At 41.4% G+C, this 22,870-nt stretch overlaps 1 protein-coding gene across 2 annotated transcripts in view; it reads right to left on the reverse strand.

The window, feature by feature from the left end:
* The window catches only part of kalrna (kalirin RhoGEF kinase a), a 121,863-nt gene that overhangs the window by 72,121 nt on the left and 26,872 nt on the right, over positions 1–22,870 (reverse strand). For both annotated transcript variants that reach the window (XM_027290819.1, XM_019277068.2), the window contains exons 2-11: positions 14,336–14,410; positions 10,334–10,448; positions 7,446–7,638; positions 6,601–6,774; positions 6,405–6,488; positions 6,167–6,298; positions 5,400–5,522; positions 3,370–3,492; positions 2,765–2,956; positions 895–1,026 (exon numbers count right to left, since the gene is read on the reverse strand). In XM_027290819.1, coding sequence (XP_027146620.1) covers positions 895–1,026; positions 2,765–2,956; positions 3,370–3,492; positions 5,400–5,522; positions 6,167–6,298; positions 6,405–6,488; positions 6,601–6,774; positions 7,446–7,638; positions 10,334–10,448; positions 14,336–14,410 — 1,343 coding nt within the window. The remainder of the gene's footprint in view (positions 1–894; positions 1,027–2,764; positions 2,957–3,369; positions 3,493–5,399; positions 5,523–6,166; positions 6,299–6,404; positions 6,489–6,600; positions 6,775–7,445; positions 7,639–10,333; positions 10,449–14,335; positions 14,411–22,870) is intronic.

Raw genomic sequence — 22,870 nt, forward strand, 5'->3', positions numbered from 1 at the left:
CTTGTTACTTTTTGCAGCGCTCTCACAGGAGACAATGCTGTCATAGCTTGCCAAGCCAAGCCGCCTCAGTGGGAGCCTCTGCCCAGATGTGTGTGTGTGTGTGTGTGTGTGTGTGTGTATGGACTAATCTTTTCACAGATAAGTATAAATTGAGCTAACACTGCAACAGCCCATCTAAAGATAAAACACCGGACTGCAGGAAAGAGCGAAGAAGAGCGGGAGTGAAGTGTTCCCAGACTATATTTAGTGGATCACGGAGGCTTTTCAGACAGCAGATCTGGACGGCGGTGGTGCTGCGGCTGCTGACCAACACCTCCCTGTCATCACAGCCAGTCACAGCCAGCATCACTGCGCTGCCAAAGAGCAGCACTAACAGCACCCAAAGGAGACTCTGGAGTTCACATCCCTCCCTGCGGGGTATAATAGTACAGTAGTTGTGGTCCAGGGACAACCAGGGAGGGGAAGAAAAGGGGAATCATTTACGTAACACAATGACAGAATGTCTGACTGTTTGTTCATGGGATTCATACACTCTGTAATCACTCATCTGAAAGCAAAACTGCCATCAGACGGAGGACCCTGAGCCAAAACCTCAACTGACATTTTCAATGTCCTAAAAGCAATTAGGATTGCCCATTGCCGTTGACCACACAGAAAACGGACAGAAGTTGCAGCTTTCCTACACCACGCACAAAGAAGTGGACACCGAAGCATGCTGGGAAATACACGTTTAAAATGGAGCACAGCGAACAAAGCCTTTTTTCTTTGTTCCCAAAGATAGAAAATGACATAATGGCAGAGATTGTGGGCAGTAAACTGAAACTCCAGTTTCACCAAAAGCTGATGAGAGAGACTACAGACTACAGTACAGTCACAGCTGTGTTGTTGGTTTACCTCAGTGTAAGCCTGGGTGACCTGCTCATACAGGCTCTGGTGGCGGTGGATGGCGAGCTCCAGCTCCTGCATCTCGGATGGTAACCCTCCCTCACTGCAGACTTTACACCAGGCCTCCACCTCCGACAGGAACTGAGGAAGCAATGCAGACACACGCAGAAAGTCAGACGATTACTCTAAAAAGACTAAGAACGAGGGGATAAATGAGATTGGTCAGTTATCTAGTCTGTCCATCCATCACTGTGATCCATGTGACATCTTTACTGCTTCTTTGTTCTGCCTTTATTGATCGTAGGCTACTGTAGGCACAGTCAGGTGGCAAATTCAATAAAAGATCTGAATAAATTAGTAGACAGACATGACATAAAAATACTGAGCAAGCACGGATTTTGGATCAGGAGGAAAAGACCTCAGTGAGATTGTTGGGACACGGCTGGACGTCTGGAGCTTCAGTCACACAGATCCGTGGGAAAGACATCAGTAAATAGGGTCACGTTTGATGACCGTGATGCCCGTGCAACAGAAAAACAGAAGAGCTACTCTTCCTCAGGTGACGGAGAATGTCAGTGCAGGAAATTATGAAACCGTCAGCATGAGGAGTCACACAGAGAGGATATTATAACCGGGCTTCAGTGTGAAAAGCCCTTATTGCGAAGATGAACGCACATTTCAGAGCTCAGAGGTTGTGAAAAAAAAAAAAGAGAGATACGTTCAGATGAGTCATCCTTCAACATATTCTCCACAAGTGGATGAGTGCATGTGTGAAAAAAGAAAAAAAAGTACAGATACTGACTGCTGGAGCCTTACAGTGAGGGCATTTGGTGGCTCCATTATGCTGTGGGGGCATTTTGCTGGCATGGTTTAGGCCCAAGTTCATACTTTTATCCTATGATGAAACATTTATGGCCTCATCCACAGGGCACATGGGTCTCACTGGACGGTTTGATTAGCACAAAAATGATGTGAATCAGATGCTGTGGCCTTTAAACTCACCACATCTTAACCCAGTTGAATACCTATGGGAGATTCTGGACAGAGCTCTGCACCACCAACACTAAATGAGGAAATATGTTTTCTAAGAATGGTGTTCATTCTCCCAGTACAGTTCAGAGACTTGTAGAATCAATAAAGCTGTTCTGGCAGCTCATAGTGGACCTTATTTAGACACTCACTCTGGATGTTTTCTAATTTGTCACCCGTCTGCACATGTACATGTTATGGCTAATTAAATATCAGCTTGGGTCCCTGGCAGAACATCAATTTTGGGTCACAAATAAAAGAAATAAACTTTTAGATGATTTACTAAAAGCGTGAAAGTGGCTGCAAACTAAAAACAGCTCTTACAGGATTTCTCTCTCTCTAAATCTCTCACATTTTTACACTTTTCCCAACTTGTATTCCATCTGTAGTCTTGCCAGTTTTCTTCCGCTTGTCCTTCCTCCCTCATCCTACGTTGCATCTTTCATCCTGACTCTGTTGTTTCTCTGTTTTTCATTAGTTTCTCCCTTCTCTGCCTCCACCACTCCCGCATGTCTTTCATCTCCCGCTCTCTCAAATGTACACTTGTAGCTAATGTCAAGGGCCCAGCAGGAATCAAACAAGTCCCATCTGTTGCCATGTCAACCTTCCAAGAATCAGCAGCAGAGCAGTTTGATCTATTAAATATAATCAGGTAGTAGAAATGTCCCATTTACATTTTACATTCTGGACACGTGTCTGCTGCAGAGATTCCCAGATTAGATGGTTACTAGGTTAGGAGCAGGAGGACAACCATGGCCATTGTGCTTCCAGCTAATGCTATCTGGGTACAGACGCTGTCAGATGTCTCGTTTTACATTTACATTTACATTTCTTCTCTCGATGCTCTCACCTGTTCAGCCTTCTGGTGAAAGACAGACGACATGGCGAGGATGGTGGAACGCTCGTCAAGCGCAGCGGCAAAACTTTTCCAGTCCTGATCCAGCTGACCTGAGATCTGCTTTATCTGCGTGGACGCGTAGTGACCGGCCTCCGCCAGACGGCTTGCCACTGACATGATTCTGTTGATATTTACATAGGCATTCTGGGAGGAAAAGAAAAGGAACAAAAACATCAGCAAAAATGCATCAGTACAACTGGATTTAACTACTGTCACTGTGTGCGGACTCTTAAATCCGTATACATACAGTATATCTTACTGACTGATCGAGAGCAAACCTAACTGAGAATGAACTAAATTCCACTTTAAGGGATGTAGAAGTGTATTTCTGATTTAATGTCACATGTGTTTTCTCTGCTTCTCTGGCGTTTTAGCCAAATTTGAAAGATTTATTCTCACTGACGTTCGAAGCAGCTGCACTAAGAATCTAACGTTATATTCTGAGAATAGTCAACACTTGAGGCAGAGGTTAACTATCACAGAGCCTGGTAACCTCTTCTTATTTCTACTGTCATGCACAGTGATCTACAGTGATGAGCTCCTATGAGATTGGCTACCATGGAGTTCATGGCAAAGTGGTTGTGTTGGGTCTGCAGCTCCACGGCGTGTTGGTAACTTCGGCCAATCTCTGTGTGACTCTGCAGGAACACTTCCTTGTTGTGGCTGATCCAGTCGAACATCTGCACACACACACACACACACACACACACACACACACAAACACACACATGCATGCACAGCAGCATTAATAACATTGCAGACTATGTCACATTCATTTTTTTTTTTGTCTCACTGTGAGCGCACAAAACCTCACGGTGCAACAGTGGAACAAATAGGTAGCATATGGTCCAGTGTGTAAGATTTAGGGGGATTTAATTGGCAGAAATTCTATATAATATTCATCAGTATGTTTTCAGTAGTGTATAATCACATGAAAATAAGAGAATGAGCCTTTTGGGAAAGCCTGGAAAAGCTAGCATTTGGACTTTATGTTCAGATGTCTTTGTTAAACTCCTGTTTCTAAGATGAAAAATGAACTTTCATGTGATGAAACACGTGCGGAGCGTTTTCAGGCAGCTGCCATGACTAATCTTATGTGTCTACAATTAAGTCAGTAAGTGAAACGTTACCATAACCAAGAGAAACTGCAGCCAAAATTACATAAACAAGGCCAGGCTGTAAAAAAAAACAGGAATATTCCTCTGAAAACATGAACGTCATTTTTCCCTCGTTGGCTTCGGCTGATCTGTGTTAAAGCCTCAGAGGCCAGGACAACCTTCAAGGTTGCTTCTGCATCTGAATCAATCTTTGCGGACAGATGGAGGCCGCTTGCAGTGCCGAGTGGTTACCATGGTTACCACATCATCTACACAGTCGTTTTTTTCTCGAGCTGCTATTTCCACAGGCAGAACACCTCGTCAGGTCTCACCGTTTCCCTGGCTCGACTGCGAGCGCTTCCCACAGTGTTTCCCACAGTGTAAACTTGTCCGCCCACCCCCGCGGTTCCGCAGCGTGACAACACTGATGTGGACAAAACTGTTTTATTTTGTCTCCCTGTTTGCTTTGCAGTAAATATTTACTGCTCCTGCATGTGGATTTTTGTGTGGAACAACACACCGAGTCTGCTGACGCCCATGTGTGTGTGTGTGTGTGTGTATCCCATCAACAACACAGGAGACGACCAAACACAGTCATGGTTCAGCCATCCTGCATCCACGTACAGTACATGACCCTAGTCTTCATACAGCACCACTGCCGTCTGGTGTTTTTAGGTATTTAGTTTCCCAAACATCAGTTTGCAGTAGGCAGTGATGTATGTAGGTTTTTGTCCTGTGTTCAAATGTGTTCATTTTTCGGTATTTACAAAATAAAAGCATTTCAGAGGTGGCAGTTCCTTTTCCTGAATACTGACCCCTTCATATCAGAGAGCTCGATCTTTCTATATATAGCATTTTGGAATGAAATACAGAAATAGTTTTGCATGTTGTCCTGAACAGGCTGGTATGTTAATGATGAATTGAACTCAAACATTCACTCGCAACCACAGCTAATCGCTTAGCTTGGGTAAGTGAAGCCAAGAAAGCAGATTTTCCACTGGATTAGCTCCTAAATGTGTTCGTCTGTTTAGACAAACAGTACAGGCTGATTTATCTAGACTGCTGAGGGGTTTGTTTGAGCTGGACAGATCCAATCCAGGTCAAATGCTGTGCCGAGATGGAGATGAAGGCAAGAGGAATGACGAGGAAACGCTGGATGTGCCTCTGTGATTTCAAACTAAAAATCAGAGAGAGTTTTTAGATAGAGAACCTCTGGACCTATTTCAGGTTCAACCTTCTCATGTTGACGTGATGACTCAGTGAACAGAACAGCTGATCCGGTCAATAACAAAACACCAAATATTTCTAACAGCATGTTCATCATGATGGCTAAGTTAACTCTTTCTCTGTGCATCACATCCCTGAGGCTGCTTCACAGTAAAAGTCCGCTGGGCAGGTTTCACTGTAAAGCAGCCGCAGGAATGCGATGCGTGAGGCTTGATTTAGACTGGCGTCAGTGACATCAGCATGACATCAGTATGATGACTCACCTTCTCTGCGTCCTGTTCAAAGAGGCGGAGCTGGAAACACTGGTCCAGCTTTAGCTTCCTGACGTGCCACATCTGATGGAGATGCTGCCTCGTGGAGTGGAGCTTATCCAGGAGACTGGCCACCTGGCAACAAGCAGGAATTCAGAATTAAGATGCTGTTTCTTAGAACGTCTTGTAAAGTTGGTCTCTGTCTGCTTAATTTAATTTGCATAAGCACTTTTAAACTGATAAACAAGAAAAAATATGGAAAATGTATCTTCATATTAAATATTAATATACAGAGACATGCAAGAAGTAAATAGACACCTTTAATTTGAATTTGAATGAGGGTGTCTGTTTATTTCTTGTATGTCTTCATAATTGATAAAAAAAATATTTGCTCTACCCTGTGTTATGTTGGCTCTGTTCATATTGGTGTATACAAGATATTTACTGGCTTTCACTGGATTTCCCAGCGAAAACAGTAAATCTCAGTTTTTGTTTTTAATATTGCATATGCACATTGCATAATATATAACTCAGGTTAGCTTGTGTCACTTCTGCTCTTCCTCTTTTTACTTTTTTTCTTTACCCGTGCTGCTTGATGGACAGCACTAAGCTGAAAATCTATACAGTCAATAAGTGTTCAATCGTCTTTGTGTTTTCCCTGAGCCCGTTTGGAGGCCTCTTTCCTCTACTATATATAAAATATGACTTCTCAAGAGACGATATTGATGTCTCATCTGTATTTCTAGCTGGGGTGAAATTCCCTGGAATGACTGATTTACCTTGGGCACCAAGCTCTGAAAGTCAGCAGAGCCTGAGATGCAGTTCCTCCCTGAAAACCCATCACTAGATCGGATACACTGCAGCAGCCTCTGGCCTTCTCGGTCCAACTCCTCCACTGGAGCCTTCAGCACCTACAGAGGAAGATTCAAGTTGTTTGTGATGATGAGAGAACTGTTGTTTAACACGGATATCTGCCAACGGAAGTTTGCCTAAGCCTGTCCTGACATCAGCTCTCACCTTTTTCTTCAGCTGCGTGTGCTCGTCTATCAACCGACGCGATCCTTCAACATCTGCAGGAAACTCCTTCTTAGATTGAAGCTCCTGCAACACAAAGTAGCAGAGCTTGGGATGTTTGCTTTGATCATTTCAAATCATCCATCTGTCTTTCCTTTGATACACCATTCGTTCATCTGCTCATTAGTCCATGTCCCACCTGCAGGTCCTCCAGTCTGGACAACAGGTGGACAGCGTTGGACATGAACTCCTCCAGTGAGACTCTGAGCTCCATCCACTCTTCATGGTTGTAGTCCAGAGAACCTTCAAAGTCATCCGTCAGCTGGGAAGGATCTACCAGTTTGGACAGACCTTCCACTGACACCATACTGGTCTGTGCACATGAACGAAAATATCAAAATGCATGCACGCAGTGGTGGATCATCCATGTTTGACATAGAATAAGAAAATAAAGCAGGACGGTCAAATCTAAACTTGTGTAAACATCCTCCAGGGAAAATGGCTCTATGTTTTCCTCCCTCTCCACCTCAAACTCATGCGTGGTGAGTGAGCTGGTGCCAAATTGGCTGCTGTGGATAACCCAGGTGGGTGTTATTTATTTATTGATTGCGGATGAGTCCCCCCCCCCCTCGCTGTAAGAGCTTTGAGTATCTAAGTTAAAGCTTGACTTGAGCCAAACAGTGCTACCTGCACCTGGTAAACTGACACATTAGCAGAAACAGTACAAGTTTGAGCTGCTAGGCTGAAGCCTTACCAGAGCTAAAATAACACATCTTTGTTTGCTGACAAGAAACATATGAAGAAATGAATGAAATGTATAAAATCATAAAATAATGTTTAAATGTATACATAACAGATGAGAGGTGCAAACTGTGACTAACCTGAATTCCTCAATTCCTCAATGCTAAATGTTTATGGACCAACAGGTGAAATGATTATGTTCACTCCCTGGATTGGCACATGTTCTTTTCACAGTGAAGAAAATCTAATGTGAATTAAAGACATGGAGTCTGAACTGAGACTAAAACCAGGAAGACCACCGACCTCAAAGGAGAACTTTGCACTGCCAAAGTTTGTCTTCTGTTTCTGCCAGAAGTTGTCCGGTTTGATGATGAGCGCCACACAGATCTCAGCCGGGAAAAACTCCTGCAGCGTCTTCAGTAGAGGCTTGATCAGCTCCCACTTAGAACCGCGCATGTCAATAATGACGGTGAAACCACGTTTACAGACATCCTCACTGACAAAGAGAGACAGGACGGACAGCAGAGATGCAGACGATGACAGACAGTTTGAATTGATCACATCAGTGGTGCCACAGATTTTATAATGACCGAAAGAAAATCTACACATTTCCAAATAGCCTGACTGAGATCAAATCTTCGGCACAAAAGCGGTAATGCCGTGTTTGACTGAGCTGATTCAGAAATGTTATACGTTGTTTACGTCACATCATCAGATTCATTCATTCATCAGTGATAATTTTCTTCACATGTGGTACAGATCAAATATGTGTTTGTACCCCTGGAAAAAGCATTGAAAAGTATATTTTCAGAACGGTTTTCATACCACATTCGCATGTGTAAATAAATACGACACTAGAATGCCTTCCAGATGGTAATATGACCATGCTCGTTGCATGTTAATATTTGTACACATGTGGTGGTGGTGTACAACATACATAAGTATCTGGAGCTAAGCAAACAAATGAGGGGGGAGGGGTTGTACTGGGAGTAAAGTTTCATTACGTTGACTGAACATGTGATAGGAACACACACATTTTGTGGTCCTGGTTCTGGTCCAGAGGCTGTTCTGAGACCTGTGGAGAGCCAGCTGTGTATGCAGGAGTCTAATGGGCTTTAATTCAGCTGCTGCTGATGAGGAGAGTAAAAATATACTGAAATCACCTCACCTCTACTCACATGCAGCCTCTATTAATACAAATTTGACAAAAGCACATCCATTATAATCTGCCTGAGGGAAGCACAAACTCCACTCATCACCATGGAAACAGCGGCTCGAATAGCAGAAGGAATCAGAGCAAGGCTGATAGGGATCAAGTGATAATCCATATTTTGGGCTAGTTTAGTGTTGTAGTCAGCCAGGTAAATTGCAGTTGCAAGCACAGACTAGATTGAAAACTTCCCCTGTTGTTTCATTCAAGAACGCTCTGTCATCTGATGAAAAGCTTCTTTTGTATTTAAAAATTCATATTCAAAGGTTTATATAACTTTATCAAGGTGATGCTTTTCAGAAGATAACTATCAATACTTGATGTCAGAACATCCTTGAATACAAGCTGATCTTTAAAAAAGGTTCCTGATTGCAGCTGCACAGTACCATGAAGTAGGTCATCTGTCTTTGACCAAAATAATTAAAATAAATAAAGCTATAATTGGCAGCATTATCTATGCTGAACTTTCTCAAGTTTCTGCAGTCCAAGTAGATTTTTTTTACTGGACAAGAAGGAAGAAAATCCATCCAGGAACTGATGATATGCTTCACGAGCATTATCAGATAAAGAGTAGGGCTAACTGATATAGTAATTCTAATAATATTTACAAGTTCGCCATTTTCCCCTGCAGGTTGCAAGTTCTATAAACGTGGGAAATCTTAGAGTTAAGTTGTTATTGTTTGACTGCTTCTAGACTGATCTGAAAATACAACAGATCCCTGAGGGACATTGAGTCATATTTCAAGGTAAAACAACATTTAATAACCCACACTGTAAGTTTTAACTGTGAAATCCACGGTAATTTACCATGTTTGTGCCCAGTAAATTACTGTAAACCATTTCACAGTAGTATACTGTGTATTCAGTCAAAAACTACAGTAATTATAGAGTTACTGTGAAAATTACACTAACCAATGATGTACTGTAGAGTTACTTGTCAACAGCTACCCGTTAGTTATTATGATTTTATTTACAGTAAGTTACTTGTCAACAGCTGCCAGTTAGTCACTGTGAATTTAACAGTAACCGGTTTACAGTGCCTTAGGTACCGTTAGATAACAGCTAACGATACCATTCAACCACTTTCCGGCCAACGTTACCGTTTGATAGTGTACACAATACGATAGGAAAGGCGTTCACTGCTTAAGTGGTTGGAACACATTTTTGTGTTCGATATAATCTGTATTAACATTACACAGAAATATGTCTTCCAGTGAGCTTTATGTCACATAATGTTTCTGAATAACATTCCCATTGTATCATGTCACTATCGCACAGTAATATGTTGTTTTACATTTAAAAATGGTCCAATGTGCCATTATCCATTGTCTTTTCAGCTGCTGATCAATCAGGATGTTTGCAATCTAAAACAGTGATACAAAATCTGACCTTCCCGCCATGAGTGACATCAGAGGGAAATAGCCACTGTGTAAATATGATGAATAGTAAGTAAGAGATATTGTGCTGTTTTTCACTGTAGCAGGTATTTCTGTTGGCTGGGATGCAACAGTATTACAGATTATTCAAGTATCATCATCATCATGGTCATCATCATCATCACCAGTAAGGGATCCGCTGTCATGCTTTCAAGTCACTAAAAGAACAGATTTAAAAATGGTTTACAAAGGGACATACATGTAGAGTCACAGGGACTGGTCTGTGACTGATTATTGATCAGTTTTCTCTACACCAGCTCGTTCCTCGTAACATGCACAGGCTGTAATGAGGGGCGGCAGGAAAAAATGCACTTCAAGCTGAGTGTGACAGACCCGCTGCACACACTGCAGCTTTCATGCTGATGCAAATCAAACACTGCTCTCAGTCTGCTGCTGTGATGGAGAAGAAAGGAGCGTTTGATTCCACAGAGTGGACAGCACTGCAGCATTCCACATGCACTTCACCCTCCAATTCATCCTTCTAGTATCTGTCTATGAGTCTATGAATATGTATGTGTGTGTGTGTGTGATGGGAATGTTTGTACCTGGGAACAGTAGACAGGTAGGTCACCAGCCTCCTCAGGTCTTCCTGTTTTATTCGGTCGTGGTTACTTCTTGCAGGAAATGTCAGGATTGGTCCTCCTCTTTTATCTCGCCCACCTGTGCATGCACACACACACATAATAAGCTCAATATTTCCACATATATAGTGTTAAAATTGTATTCCTTTAATTCCTTTTATCAACAAATTTCATATAAACACCAAAAGCAACACAGAATTTATCTTGCCAACATTGTCTTTGTAGCCTGATGTAACTTCTAGCTCTACGTCTTAGAACTCCAGTGGCAAAGAATTGGAAGAATTTGATGACATATTCTTTCGTTAAAATTAATATAGAAGTAGTAGAAGCAGCTGTGCATCTGTACCAATATTAGTGGTTACAGTAGCAGTAGTGGTGGTGGCAATAATTATGTAGTAGTAGTAGCAGTTGTACTGTAGTAGTACAAGTAGACCAAGTGCTGTTTTTGCTGCAGTTTTAAAAAGTAGTAGTACTAATAATGGGAATATGTAGGTGGAGTAATATCTATATATATTATCAGAGGTAGTAGCAGCAGCAGCAGCACTAGTGACACTTGTAGCAGTACTAGAAGAAGTAGTGGCAACAGTCATAAGTATAGGTACAGGCACTGTGGGAGTGCCTATACCTATACTGCCTCGTAGTTGTAGTAGGAGTAGTAGAGATAGAAGCAGTAGTTCACAGCCATAGTAGTAGTACTTGTAGCAGTCCTTGTAGTAGCTCCAATATTAGTAGCAATGGTAGTGGTAGTGGTTGCACTTGTAGCAGGACTAGTAATAGCAGCAGTAGTAGTAGTAATGGATAAAAGATATCTTCTCAAATGTTGATGATGCACTTCAAGTATTTCCCTAAAAAATAACTACAAGACACGAACATTAAAATCGAAAAAAATTAAATACAGATCATAAAATCAAATGAAGTGACCACTAAAAGACTCAGACCTTACACTACACTGCAGCCTCTGTCACTCCATTATCACCAAGCAGACCGCATCACTGTTAATCTGCACATTACTTTGCACTAATAGCTTTAATATCTCTCTATCTGTAACATAACTCCCATCACAGCTCCATCAGCCAGTAAACACACTTTCCAAACACTCCCAAACCCATCCGAAATACAAACTCTCCCCCTCGCTCACTCCGTGATAAATTATGTGTGTAGAGATGTTTTGGTTAGATTAATGTAAGAAACACAAACCGCACTGTTTATGAAACTGCTACTCAGACGTGGAAAATGGGTTTGTGTGTATGTATGCGTGTGCAATTTGGGGAGGGAGTATGCTGCTGTAATCTAAGGAGGAATCTTGATGACAGATTGTTGTTGGCACTCTAAGCCCTCCCTCTCTCTCTTTAGGTCTCACTTTATTTCTCTAGGTCTCTCTCCCATTCTCTCTTTAGGACATCAACTCACATTTTTTAACTTCAGGAGGGAGAGAAACGTTGCTACAACTGACAGAATCTATATAAACCAGCACAGCGCTCGCACTTTGTATATAAAAACATTCATTCCAGTTGTATGAGTCTATAGTGTAACATACCAATGTAGCAATAAACATTCTTATGAATAGAAACACACGGTTTGATATATCAGAGACTTAGCCACAAAATAAATGTTTTGGATTTTTTTTACTGTGACTTCATCCATTCATCAGTTTTCAGTAGCCGCTTATCTAAATCAGGGTCACGGTATCCCAGCTGACATTTGGCGCAGCTGACACCCTGGACAAATCATTAGTTCATCGCAGGGGCAAAACACGGGCAGTTTAGAGCCACCAATTAACCTGCATGTCTTTGGACTGTGGGAGGAAGCCGGAGCACCCAAAGAGAACCCATGCAGACACGAGAAGAACATGCAAACTCCACACAGAAAGGCCCAAGCTGAGGTCCAAACCGGGAACCACTGCTCCACCGTGCCACCTGTGATTTTATTGTTTTCTCGATTCATTTGCTGGATTATAAAATATCAAACATGGCTGTTAAAATGTTTGATCTTTTCAGAATCCAAAGTTTAATATCACATCAGATAAACAAAAGCAGCAGATGTTCACAATTATGAAGCTGGAAGTAATAGTTGGGGTTGTTTTTATGTAATTCCAAACTAAAATGAGTTATTTTGTGAAGGTTAATTGAATGATTTACTATTTCAGCTGCACTTTTTCCAGAACAAAGTGAGCATATGACTTTTGAACACAATTTAAAACACCTCACAGTGCAACTTTATTAGCACATAGTCTGGGGTTTTCACGGGTTAACTTGGTTGCCAGTGACCAAGAAAGACTGGACCCTGGACCTAATTTACATTTAATAAATCAGGACAGGCCCACATAGGATTCTGCGGCATTGTTACGGGCCTTTGGGTCTGTGTGTCAGCATGTGTGAAGTGATCAATGCTGACTTGTTGTTTGATCACATGTTGCATTCTCACCATCTGCTGTTCAGGCAGACTGCATTTCAGATTCTGTCCTTTTGTTCCTGTCTGATTGAGTCACTTTTTTCAGAGCTAGGATTCACAAAGGCCTCGATGACATAGCTGAGAATACGAGTAGACTGACACAAATTTCAAAATAAAAGCACAAAAACACTGAAGCACGAGTACTCTTTTTGCGACCCATGCTTTTTCTCAATTCACAGCAGCTGCTGTAATGACAGAAAATTAAAAAAATTTATATTTTTGGTTGGTCAACTTACGGGGTCATGTGATGCTCTATGTTGTTTGTTCAGAGACAAAACATATCACATGTCTGAGTACGCGTGAGTGTGATGGCCTGTGGAGTGAAACAGTTCATGTGTCTGCTTTCTCTGCTTGTTTTGGCACACGGTGATCCGTAGTGCCTGCCAGAAGGGAGAAGTTCACATAAGTCATGTTCTGGGTGTGAAGGGCCTGTGATGGCTTTCCCTGCCCGTTTCCTGTCTCAGGAGGTGTGCAAGTCCTGGTCCGCATCAATGATCTTTTCTGCAGCCCTCAAGGTTTCTATGACTGACATGATACTTTTGAGAATGTTTAGATGTCGTTCTTAGATGACTGTGTCTGCTTTCACTGATTTTGGTCATATATTATGGAGAAAATGTTTTCTGATTTTCCCTCTGATGTCCTCCGGCTTCTACGCATCAACTCTCTGTCTATTTACAGAGTAGACTGTAGACTTGACTGTTCATTCATTTCCTTTTCTTTTCTGATCAACCAATCACAGATTTTTAAAGAATGAGGTAAATGGTTGTTCCTAACTTAACTCAGGGTTGCTGTGAGAATTTTCCTTGCCCACTCCTAAACTAGGACTGCTTGCTAATATTTTAAACGCTGAATTAGGAGCTCTCTAAGACTATTCAGTCCACCGTCACAGTCAACACCGGTCACCGGCTGGAGGTAATGCACCGTCTCATGTGATTTATTGGAATAATACAACAATACCTTTAAAAGTATATTATGATGACAGTCGAATGGAGCCAATAGACTTACCGGCAAGTCAAATTCAATAACACCTGAGACGACCCTGTACTACTGTGACATGACTGATAAACTATCTCATCAATCCAAAATGTAATGTGTCACTGTAATGTTAAATCGAATAATAAATAAAGCTGTATGATCACATCAATCATAGATCATCTTGCAACACTTGACATGAGGACAGCAGAACTGACTCAGCACTGACATCACACTTCTCTCCCCTCTCCATCTGCCTGCTCTCTGATGTCACTAGATTCGGATTCTTTCAGAATTCACAATCAAATATTTATACATATTTTTTTATATATATGTATATAATTGTGTGTTTATGAGGACTAATTCAGTGACACAGATCAGTTACCTTTCAGCCAATCACTGCAGACATAGTGAGTGATGTCACTGATAGCAACAGGGTCAACGTGTTCTGCCACACTTTCTGTGTGATCTTTACATAAGCTTGTATTGCTGTATTGGACTGAAGGTTTTGGGGATTGAACTACAACGCTGACTGACACCAACCTGACACGAAGGCAACCTTCTCCTTTAACACAGGCAGAACGTCGGACGCCTTGATGCCTTCAGTCCTCAATGACCCTGCAGAGAGACACAGAGGGAGAGAGAGAGAGGAACAGTCAGTGGAGCTTCGAGAATTAATCCCATTATCAGATCAACATTCCTGTGAGAAAGGACGGACACACACACACACACACACATACACACACAGATTTAGCCTTTACAAAGTATTTATTTTTATTTTATTAAAATAAATGATCAACTGTACTCTTGTTCTTTTGTTTTTACTGGAACAGTCACTTTAAGATTTTTGATATTTATAAATTGCTCAGTGGATGTATCAGGAGGAGGATTTTTCCAGTCTCTCTTCAGAATTGTGTGTGTGTGTATGTGTGTGAGGTATTTGGTGAATTATGAACAAATTCACTTCATCTTCATCCTTCCATCCTTTGTAATCTCTCCCTGTCTCTACAATTTCATTCCCCTCATCTTATTCTCTTTCCTTCCCTCTCAGTTCATCTGGTCATCCGTCTGTCATGTTATGAAATCTCTCTCTCTCTCTCTCAGCAGAAAACAAGCCAAATGTCCATGTCTCTTGCTGTGTGCATGTGCATGTGATACACTGTCCTGGCTGCAATATACACACACGCACATACACACACACATTCCAAGAACATTCCACGGTGAGAATGCTAAGTCGGCAAAATCTATCTGAGGACACAGAAAGAGAGGGCGAAAGAGAAAGAGACACCAGATCTGACGGGTGTTACCTTTTTCAAAAGTCATTTCTATGTTTTAAAGTGCTGACATCAACACTAACCTGTTTTATATGCGTGAAAAGAAGAAGCTGAGGGGGCGTTTTAATATTCAAATTCATCATTGCCATGTACTTACTGGTTGATTTTTATTGACATAATATGATCTTTGTTTTTTTTTTCACCAACGCCCGATCACTCTTTTTCCACATTCAGAGGTCGTTTGTGACACGTGACCAATCAGAGCCGTCCACAATTCAGCAACTGAACAATTAGTCACGACCGTTAATGTCATTCAAGGTTGATGAATTGATCAGACTGATGTTGGCTCATGCAACAGTGTGCCAATGGTTTACAGACATGGTTCAATTAGACGCGATGGAGCGGTTTAACCTGCGGTACAGATCTGGATGGTATCCAGGTGCAGGTGGCTCCACCGTAATTAAAAAAGCATACCAATGTTTTTGCTCTGTCTTATCAGAAATGCTCCTTTTCAGCTCAGTTGTAATGTTTGGTGTCTGTAAGTTGTAGTAAATATGATGAAATATCAGTGGTGTAGTACTTTAAAAAGGCCCAGTGGAAACAGTGCAGTGGAGCTGCCCTGAATATGGCCTCAGGCTTTCATTACTCTCTACTGGGCCTACTTTGCATGGATTTTATATTCAGGCTTCCACCATTCTGTTTGCATTTCTTCCAGTCAGTACGATAAAGTTTCAAACTGCATCAAAATGTCATGTACTATTACACGCACACGGAGACTAAGAGCTGTTTTGTTTTCCAAGCACAATATGTCGATATTTAAGAAAAGAAGAAAAGAAAAATACTCCTCGGGGCGCTCCTGTGTGTTGGATTTTCTGGTTTTATGTGTTTTATATGACAAACATCCCAAACACGGATTCATATGTTTGGATGTCAAACAGCTCAGACACAGAGGGAAGGTACCAAACAAACACCAGACCACTCATCTAAACCACTTATGAGCATGTCCACTCCACATTTAGCCAGCAACATTTGTGAATTCATCTATTTCCTCTCCTTTTCAGCACTCAGTCCACACTAAAAGTGCTTTTCTCCCCCATAACAGAGCTTTACAGGGTGTTAAAATGCCAGATGAAGATGTAAGCAGCTGAGGTTCAGCAGCTGTGTATAGTAAAGTTGAGCAGATAGACTTTAGGCTTATTACACACAAACACAAGTACTTTTTGAAAACAGTTTTTTTTTTTTTTACCTTCATCATTCTCAAAGAAACATCCCAAAACGCTGACATCCTCACTCGTTTCCTCAAGCAGTGCCCTTCTGATATGACCAAGGAGTTTCCTCAATTCAAAGAGGATGTAACCAGGGCCATCATCACCACCAAGCTGAAGACGATTCAGGGCAATCATTGCTTCATGTGAACGGAAAAGGTGATAACAGGCAGCACACATTCTGATGTCACAAGCCCCCCCAAAAAATGTTTTCCATACACGTCAATGCTGACGTTTCCCTCTGGAAGAATTTTTTTTTTTAGAAAAGATCAGTTTTCAGTTACTTTAAACACAGTTTGTGTTTGTTTGAAAGACTAAAACGAATAGGACTCAGGTTCGTACAGAGCTGTGAAACAATTGCAACTGGTTCCTTGAGATGCATTTAAACCCCATACTGATGCCGAGTGTGAAGCAGAGCTTGACCTAACCCATCCTCCATACAATATAGAGAGAATGTAGATAACATCAGGTACAAAGCCTACACACACACGTGCACGCACACACACACACCGTGCCTACAGTATCCTCCAGTTTCATCACAGAGTGGTAGCTAGACAGAGCGTCACTGTAAATCCTATTTAGAAACAGATCAATCCGTCATCCGACTGTTCACTTTGACTTGTGTAATGTTAATGAATGGATCCAAGAAACCACAACAAGCAGTCTCAGCTCGCTTGTGGTGGGGACATTTCACAATGTTTCTCTATTGAAACACACAGCTGGATGGTTGGAGAGTGAAGATGAGGCCAGCCCAGAACAGAAGACTTTCTATCTGTCAGCCTTTATATTAAAGTTGAAAATGATTTGCATAGAAAAACACTTTGTGTTCCAGGAAATGAAGGAAAGAACGGAGGGTGTGTTGCCAACATCAGCAGCTTTTTCTTCAACAGCATAATACATACAGCCGAGTGCGTGTGTGTGTATGTGTGTGTGCCAGAGAGTGTGAGGGAGTGAGACTCATTTGCCCACTACTGTTGAGAGGAAACCGATTCTGTCATTCCAACACACACAGGAAGCTATCAGTCCAGTCTCTGGACAAACACACACACATGCACGCACACACGTCAGTATTTTGTTTTGGACTTTTGTTTGACAGGAAAGTGAGTTGGAGTCAGGTTTGGCTGTGGTTCCGCATTGTTCTCTGCTCACAAACAGAAGTTCTGTTCCTGTGTGGAACCACAAAGACACACACAACGCTTTGATGCTACGCCTGGTCAAGATTTATGGAAGTTGTCGAGTAGGTCGCAGGTCCTGACTTTCTAGCTTACCTTTTCCTTTTCCTGAGTCCGATTTTCTGTGGAACTCGCCTGATTGTTGAACCCAGCCGGCTAAATCTGATGTAGTGTCATACAAAAGCTCCGCAATGAATAGTGATACGACCATGAAGGCGGTAATGTGGCTGCTGATTCAACTTTAGGGTCATTTTGTAGACCTTTGCTGTTTTCTGTTGCATCACAGTGACAGGTGTTTCTAATATTTTATCCACCCCATTTATATCAATATGGCAGACCACACATTAAATTATTCATTGTTATATTATTTGCAAAAAATGTCTTTCTTTCTTTCTTTCTTTCTTTCTTTCTTTCTTTCTTTCTTTCTTTCTTTTTACAGCAATAGAGATGTTTATGCAAATGGTTTCAACTGGCAATAAAGTTAGACACACAAAGGCACAGAATGCACACACGCGTACACACACACACACACACACACGCGCGCGCGTACACACACACACACACAAGGACATTGCATTGACTTACATTCATTTCCTTAAACTGTCCCATTATAACTCTAACCTAAAACTAAAACCTTGATGTAATGCCAGAGCTTTGTCTCTCACAGACGAGTGCTGACTTGAGCCCTTCGTATTGGCGTATACAGCCGCGTGTTTCCTGCTTCAGGATAAATCTGACTTTCTGTAAACAATGAGTCAGTACCTCCAGTGCTAATGACAAACGTTAGACCGTATTCTCTGGGAAGCTCTGTCTACAAGTCATTTTTTTAGTGGGGTCTTGTAAATTGCGTGCCAACAATAAAAGTAATAACAGTAATGTTTTCGCTCCATTTATCCGGCCTGAACTTTCAGCACTACAGCTGTGCATAATATTGTCTTACTTATCACCCTCTGCCAGCAGTCACTCATACAGCAGTGGAACAGCCGGAGCCCTGTGATGCTCTGCTCTCTTCATTAGATGCTATAAAATAATGCTGATGCATGCAGCTGCTGTTGATATTAACTCATCACGTAAATATGATTTATAATGAATGTGTTTAGGGGGAAAAGTTGCAGTGGGACTTGCTTATGAAACCACCCCAAGCAAGGTTGATTAATGTTAGCAAAAATAGACTCAATAAAGGAGATCAAGTATTTTTACACGAAGAAAGGGAGTGACAAATCTGAACGCACACTAACAAACACAGAGGCGTGAGCACTGCAGCGCCTGCTGGCAGCAGTTAATTACATTTTTTTATGTTGAACAGAGAAATATGATGATTTAAGAGGGAGAATTTCATCCTTGTCACTGTCCTTGTCCTGATGCTACCTCAGGTGTTTTGACAACTGAGAAAACAGCATCTGAGCCTAAACGGCAGGTTCATTTGAATTTCTGAAAAAGCTGCGATGAAGGCAACAATTCAGAGGTCAGGAACCGGGATATAGGAACACTTCTTGTCGCGTCAAGTGCGTTAGATGTGTCGTATTTAAATCTGAGCAGCAAATGAGTCTTTCTTTCTGTTGTGATCAGATTTGCATTACAGAGGGGATGCCAGCGTCTGCTCCACAATGATATGAAAGTCAGTATCCTTACGGACACCACATGATTTGTTTCACTTCTTATTCTTGTGATCATAAGAAAGTAGAGGTTGTTCTATCAAGATTAAAAGCAAAATGTAATAACACGCTGCCTCTGTGGGCTCCCACAGGGATAGAGAAAGGACAAACAGAAAGAACATGTTGACTATCCTTTCATCTCTCTCTGTCTCACACACACACACACACACACACACACACACACACAGACACACACCCGTTTGATCCAGCGTGTGTTTTCTCCATCAGAGATGTTCAAGGCATATACACATATTCAGCGTATGTTTGTACAGTAGCGATACACACAGCAGTGATTACAGCAGCATATGGCTGCTAAACACAGTAGACTGAACAACTTGGGGGCCATTGAATTGACTTGACACACACACACATTTACACACAGAGAGGGAAGACAGCTGAAAAAAAAAAGTCCTCAGACAGAGGAAAACCTGAATGCTTCGACAGGCTTCATCTTCGCTGCCACGCTGCCCTGGAACAAGGCAGTGCACCTTCTGTGTGTGTGTGTGTGTGTGTGCGTGCGTGCGTGCGTGCGTGTGTGTGTGTGTGTGCGTGCGTGTGTCCTAACAGTGAGGCTGACATCATCCAGAAAACAACTGGAACATCTGCGAACCATTGGTACACTGATGACATCTATGTGTATGTGGGTGTGCGTGTGTGTGTGTGATTGTGTTTGTCTGTGTTCAGTGAATTCATGCAAGAGTGAGATCTCATTCCACCAGAATGAGTCTGGGTCCCAGCCACAGCGTTAAAGCCAGGAGTGCCCGTGGAACCAGTAGCATCCCTAGCAGCAGTAATGAAATCAGTAATAGCAGCAGGAGGAAGGAAGTCAGCCAGTGTTTAAACTGCTCTTGTCTGTCAGCTAAAAAGCTCTGTGCCCAGCAAACCTTTGGGCAATACTTAAATCCTTCAAATCATCACTAAATGATCAGAATTGTTCACATGTGGTTAAACCAGTGGAATAATGAAGCAATATTATATGAGAAATTGTGCTTTACTGTCATTAATGGGTGATGCGTGGTCCGCAGGCATCCCTGTCGTGCCAGATAAAATAAGGCAAAGCACACCCGCAAATGTAACATTGCGATTACACAACATTTACCAATTAAATGAAACAATCAAAATGTATTCATATTGTGGGGCAATTCACTCTTTTGTGTTATCTTTGTTTCCACGGAGATGCATTCGGCTACCTCTGTGAACTTCACATGTATTTTTAATGAGCACTGTGCCACCGACTTGCCACACGGCTGAGCATGTGCTCCAAACATTTCTAATAACTCAGTGTTGTAAAGTCCAAAATTTAAAATATGTTGAAAGAAAGAGAGAAGTAATCATTTCTAGTTCACAACATTTAGTTTTTTACATAATAAAATATTTTGATTCAGTTCATATTAGCCAACCTTTAGTCTTAACAGGGTGGTCTAGCCACTCCATGAAATCAAAAGAAGTTGATTTAATTATCATTATTTGCTGGTTTTTAACATACAAAATATGTTTCAGATGTATTAATTAGGTTTTAGTAACATGTTTTTGCAGCAGTTCCGACAGTTATAATGAGTAATATTTTTAGTGATGAACACGGTGTGCTGTCATGCTTATCTGAGCATGTTAAGGGACACATGTCTAACTGACCAATCCGATTACTGGGTCAGAAGTAACTGTTGCATAATACATTTTTTCTGACTTACTTGTACGTCCACCTCCAGTGTCTGTGCAACACAGCGTTGGATAAATCTTCAATAGAAGTTCAAAATCAAAAAAGGATGAATAATTGTGCCTACACATAATAATCCAGCAGGCACATTTGGAGAGTAGATAAATAGTACCTGTCAATATTTGCTTTGTCACAGCTCTGTCAGTTTAACTGCTATGGAAATGTGCCAGGAGCTGTTGCTACTAGCAACCGAATGTGCAGATGGACCTGCTGCTGTTGGAAGAACAATATCAACAGTGAAGATAAAGGTTGTTTGATTTGATATAACGGGCAGATAAAACACATTTTGTTCTTCCTTTCAGCTAATTTCTTATTTGGGGGGTGGGTGGGAGTCAAAGTCAGGAGCAAGTGATGTATCCATCCCAACAACATCATTTTGTTGCCCGTAGACTGGACTGATTGGAATGCACTGATGTTCCTACTTTCCATGAACGCACAGAATAATCTGATGCTGTCCACTAAACTCTGATTGGTCATCTGTTCCAGATTAAGGTACCGTCCTTGGAAACCTATGCCTAACTATTAAAATTACATAGCAAATCTTAAGTGTAAGTGGCAACAACAATTAAAGTTTGAATTCTGCATTGTTTTCATGTTTACTACCCAGAACTCTTCTGCCTGAACTGATTCAGTTATTGGCATCATACTGACCTCAACAAAAATCAATCATCATAAAAAACTATACCTACATATACCTAAAAAATACCAATAATAAATTATATGCAAATAAAGTATCAAGAAAACGGCCGCATTTAGAGAGTTACCTCATTTGCTTTTTCACAGATCTAACAAAAGGCTGGCAGTAACAAAGTCATTTAAAGTCTATCTAACCCTAACCCCTAAAATTCTTATCAGTTGAAAAACTAAAAGCCATTTGAAATGATACCAGGGGTAAGGTTTCTTAAAATATGATCACTTAACTTAGTGGACTAACTAAAGGAGCTATTTTTAAGAATTTTAGTTTTAGGTTAGTTTTAGTTTTATTTTTAGGCGTTTAATTTAAATAATTTAAAACGTTTCAGAGGTGTCCAGACTTTGTTAACCTGCTTAGATTAGGTAATTTTTCTTTCGTTTATGTGCTTCTAAAGGTCTAAGAACAAGCTTCTGGGACGGTGGGGTTTGAAACATCGAGTAGAACGGTATAGCTCTGGAGGCTGCAGCGCAAATGGAACGTGGCGCATCTTTGCCCGGTGGAATTTGGGGGTAAGTATTGTGTTAGAGATACCGAAGTTAGCATGCTAACTAACTAGCCCCAGACTGTCCTAGCGAGCAAAGACAGAAGTGATAGAAATGGAAAGCCTCACTCAAAACAAGCATTAACATTAGTGTTGCCTGGGCGGCTGAATATTGGTGGACTCCCAATACCCCTAGCAATATGCTGACTCCAGCGGTTTGGGGTATGCTTTCAGCAGGTGGCTAATGTGTACATGCAGCTCCTTTAAACACTGATATTTTCCTTTACTATATATATTCTTTCCGAACAACTTTGGTTCTTTCTTTCATTCGTTCATGCTCATTCCAAAACCCTTTGTGAGTGAAAAGACAGTCGATGAGAGTAACACCTGTGTAACAACAGCTAGCTGGCTAGCTTCTTAGTCACCTGCTTGCCAAAAACACTTAAGAAACTGGACAAGAACTTCATACTGCAAGCTTCATATTGGATATGGATGTGTGTGCTTTTGCACTTTTTCCATGAAGCATGGGCTTCACATCATCATTAAAGAACTACAATACTGGAGCAATGCATTAACATCCTTCCAGTGAAGCAGTTTGTCAGTCAGACTTAAATTCTCATTATTCTAGCAGATATCTGTATAGAGTACATTGTGTTTTGGTTACAAGAGTACACGAGTACAGTTACTTTTGTGTGCTTTTGCAGGTTAAAACAGAAAAAAAACTGAGGAAATGGAAAATGATGTAGTATTACACCATCCGATGGAAATTTATGTAATATATTCTCTGTTTTTTAAGTTCCCAGACACAGCAAATGTTGCTAGG

This window comes from Larimichthys crocea, chromosome XVIII (assembly GCF_000972845.2).
Source record: "Larimichthys crocea isolate SSNF chromosome XVIII, L_crocea_2.0, whole genome shotgun sequence".
In the NCBI taxonomy this organism is placed as follows: domain Eukaryota; kingdom Metazoa; phylum Chordata; class Actinopteri; family Sciaenidae; genus Larimichthys; species Larimichthys crocea.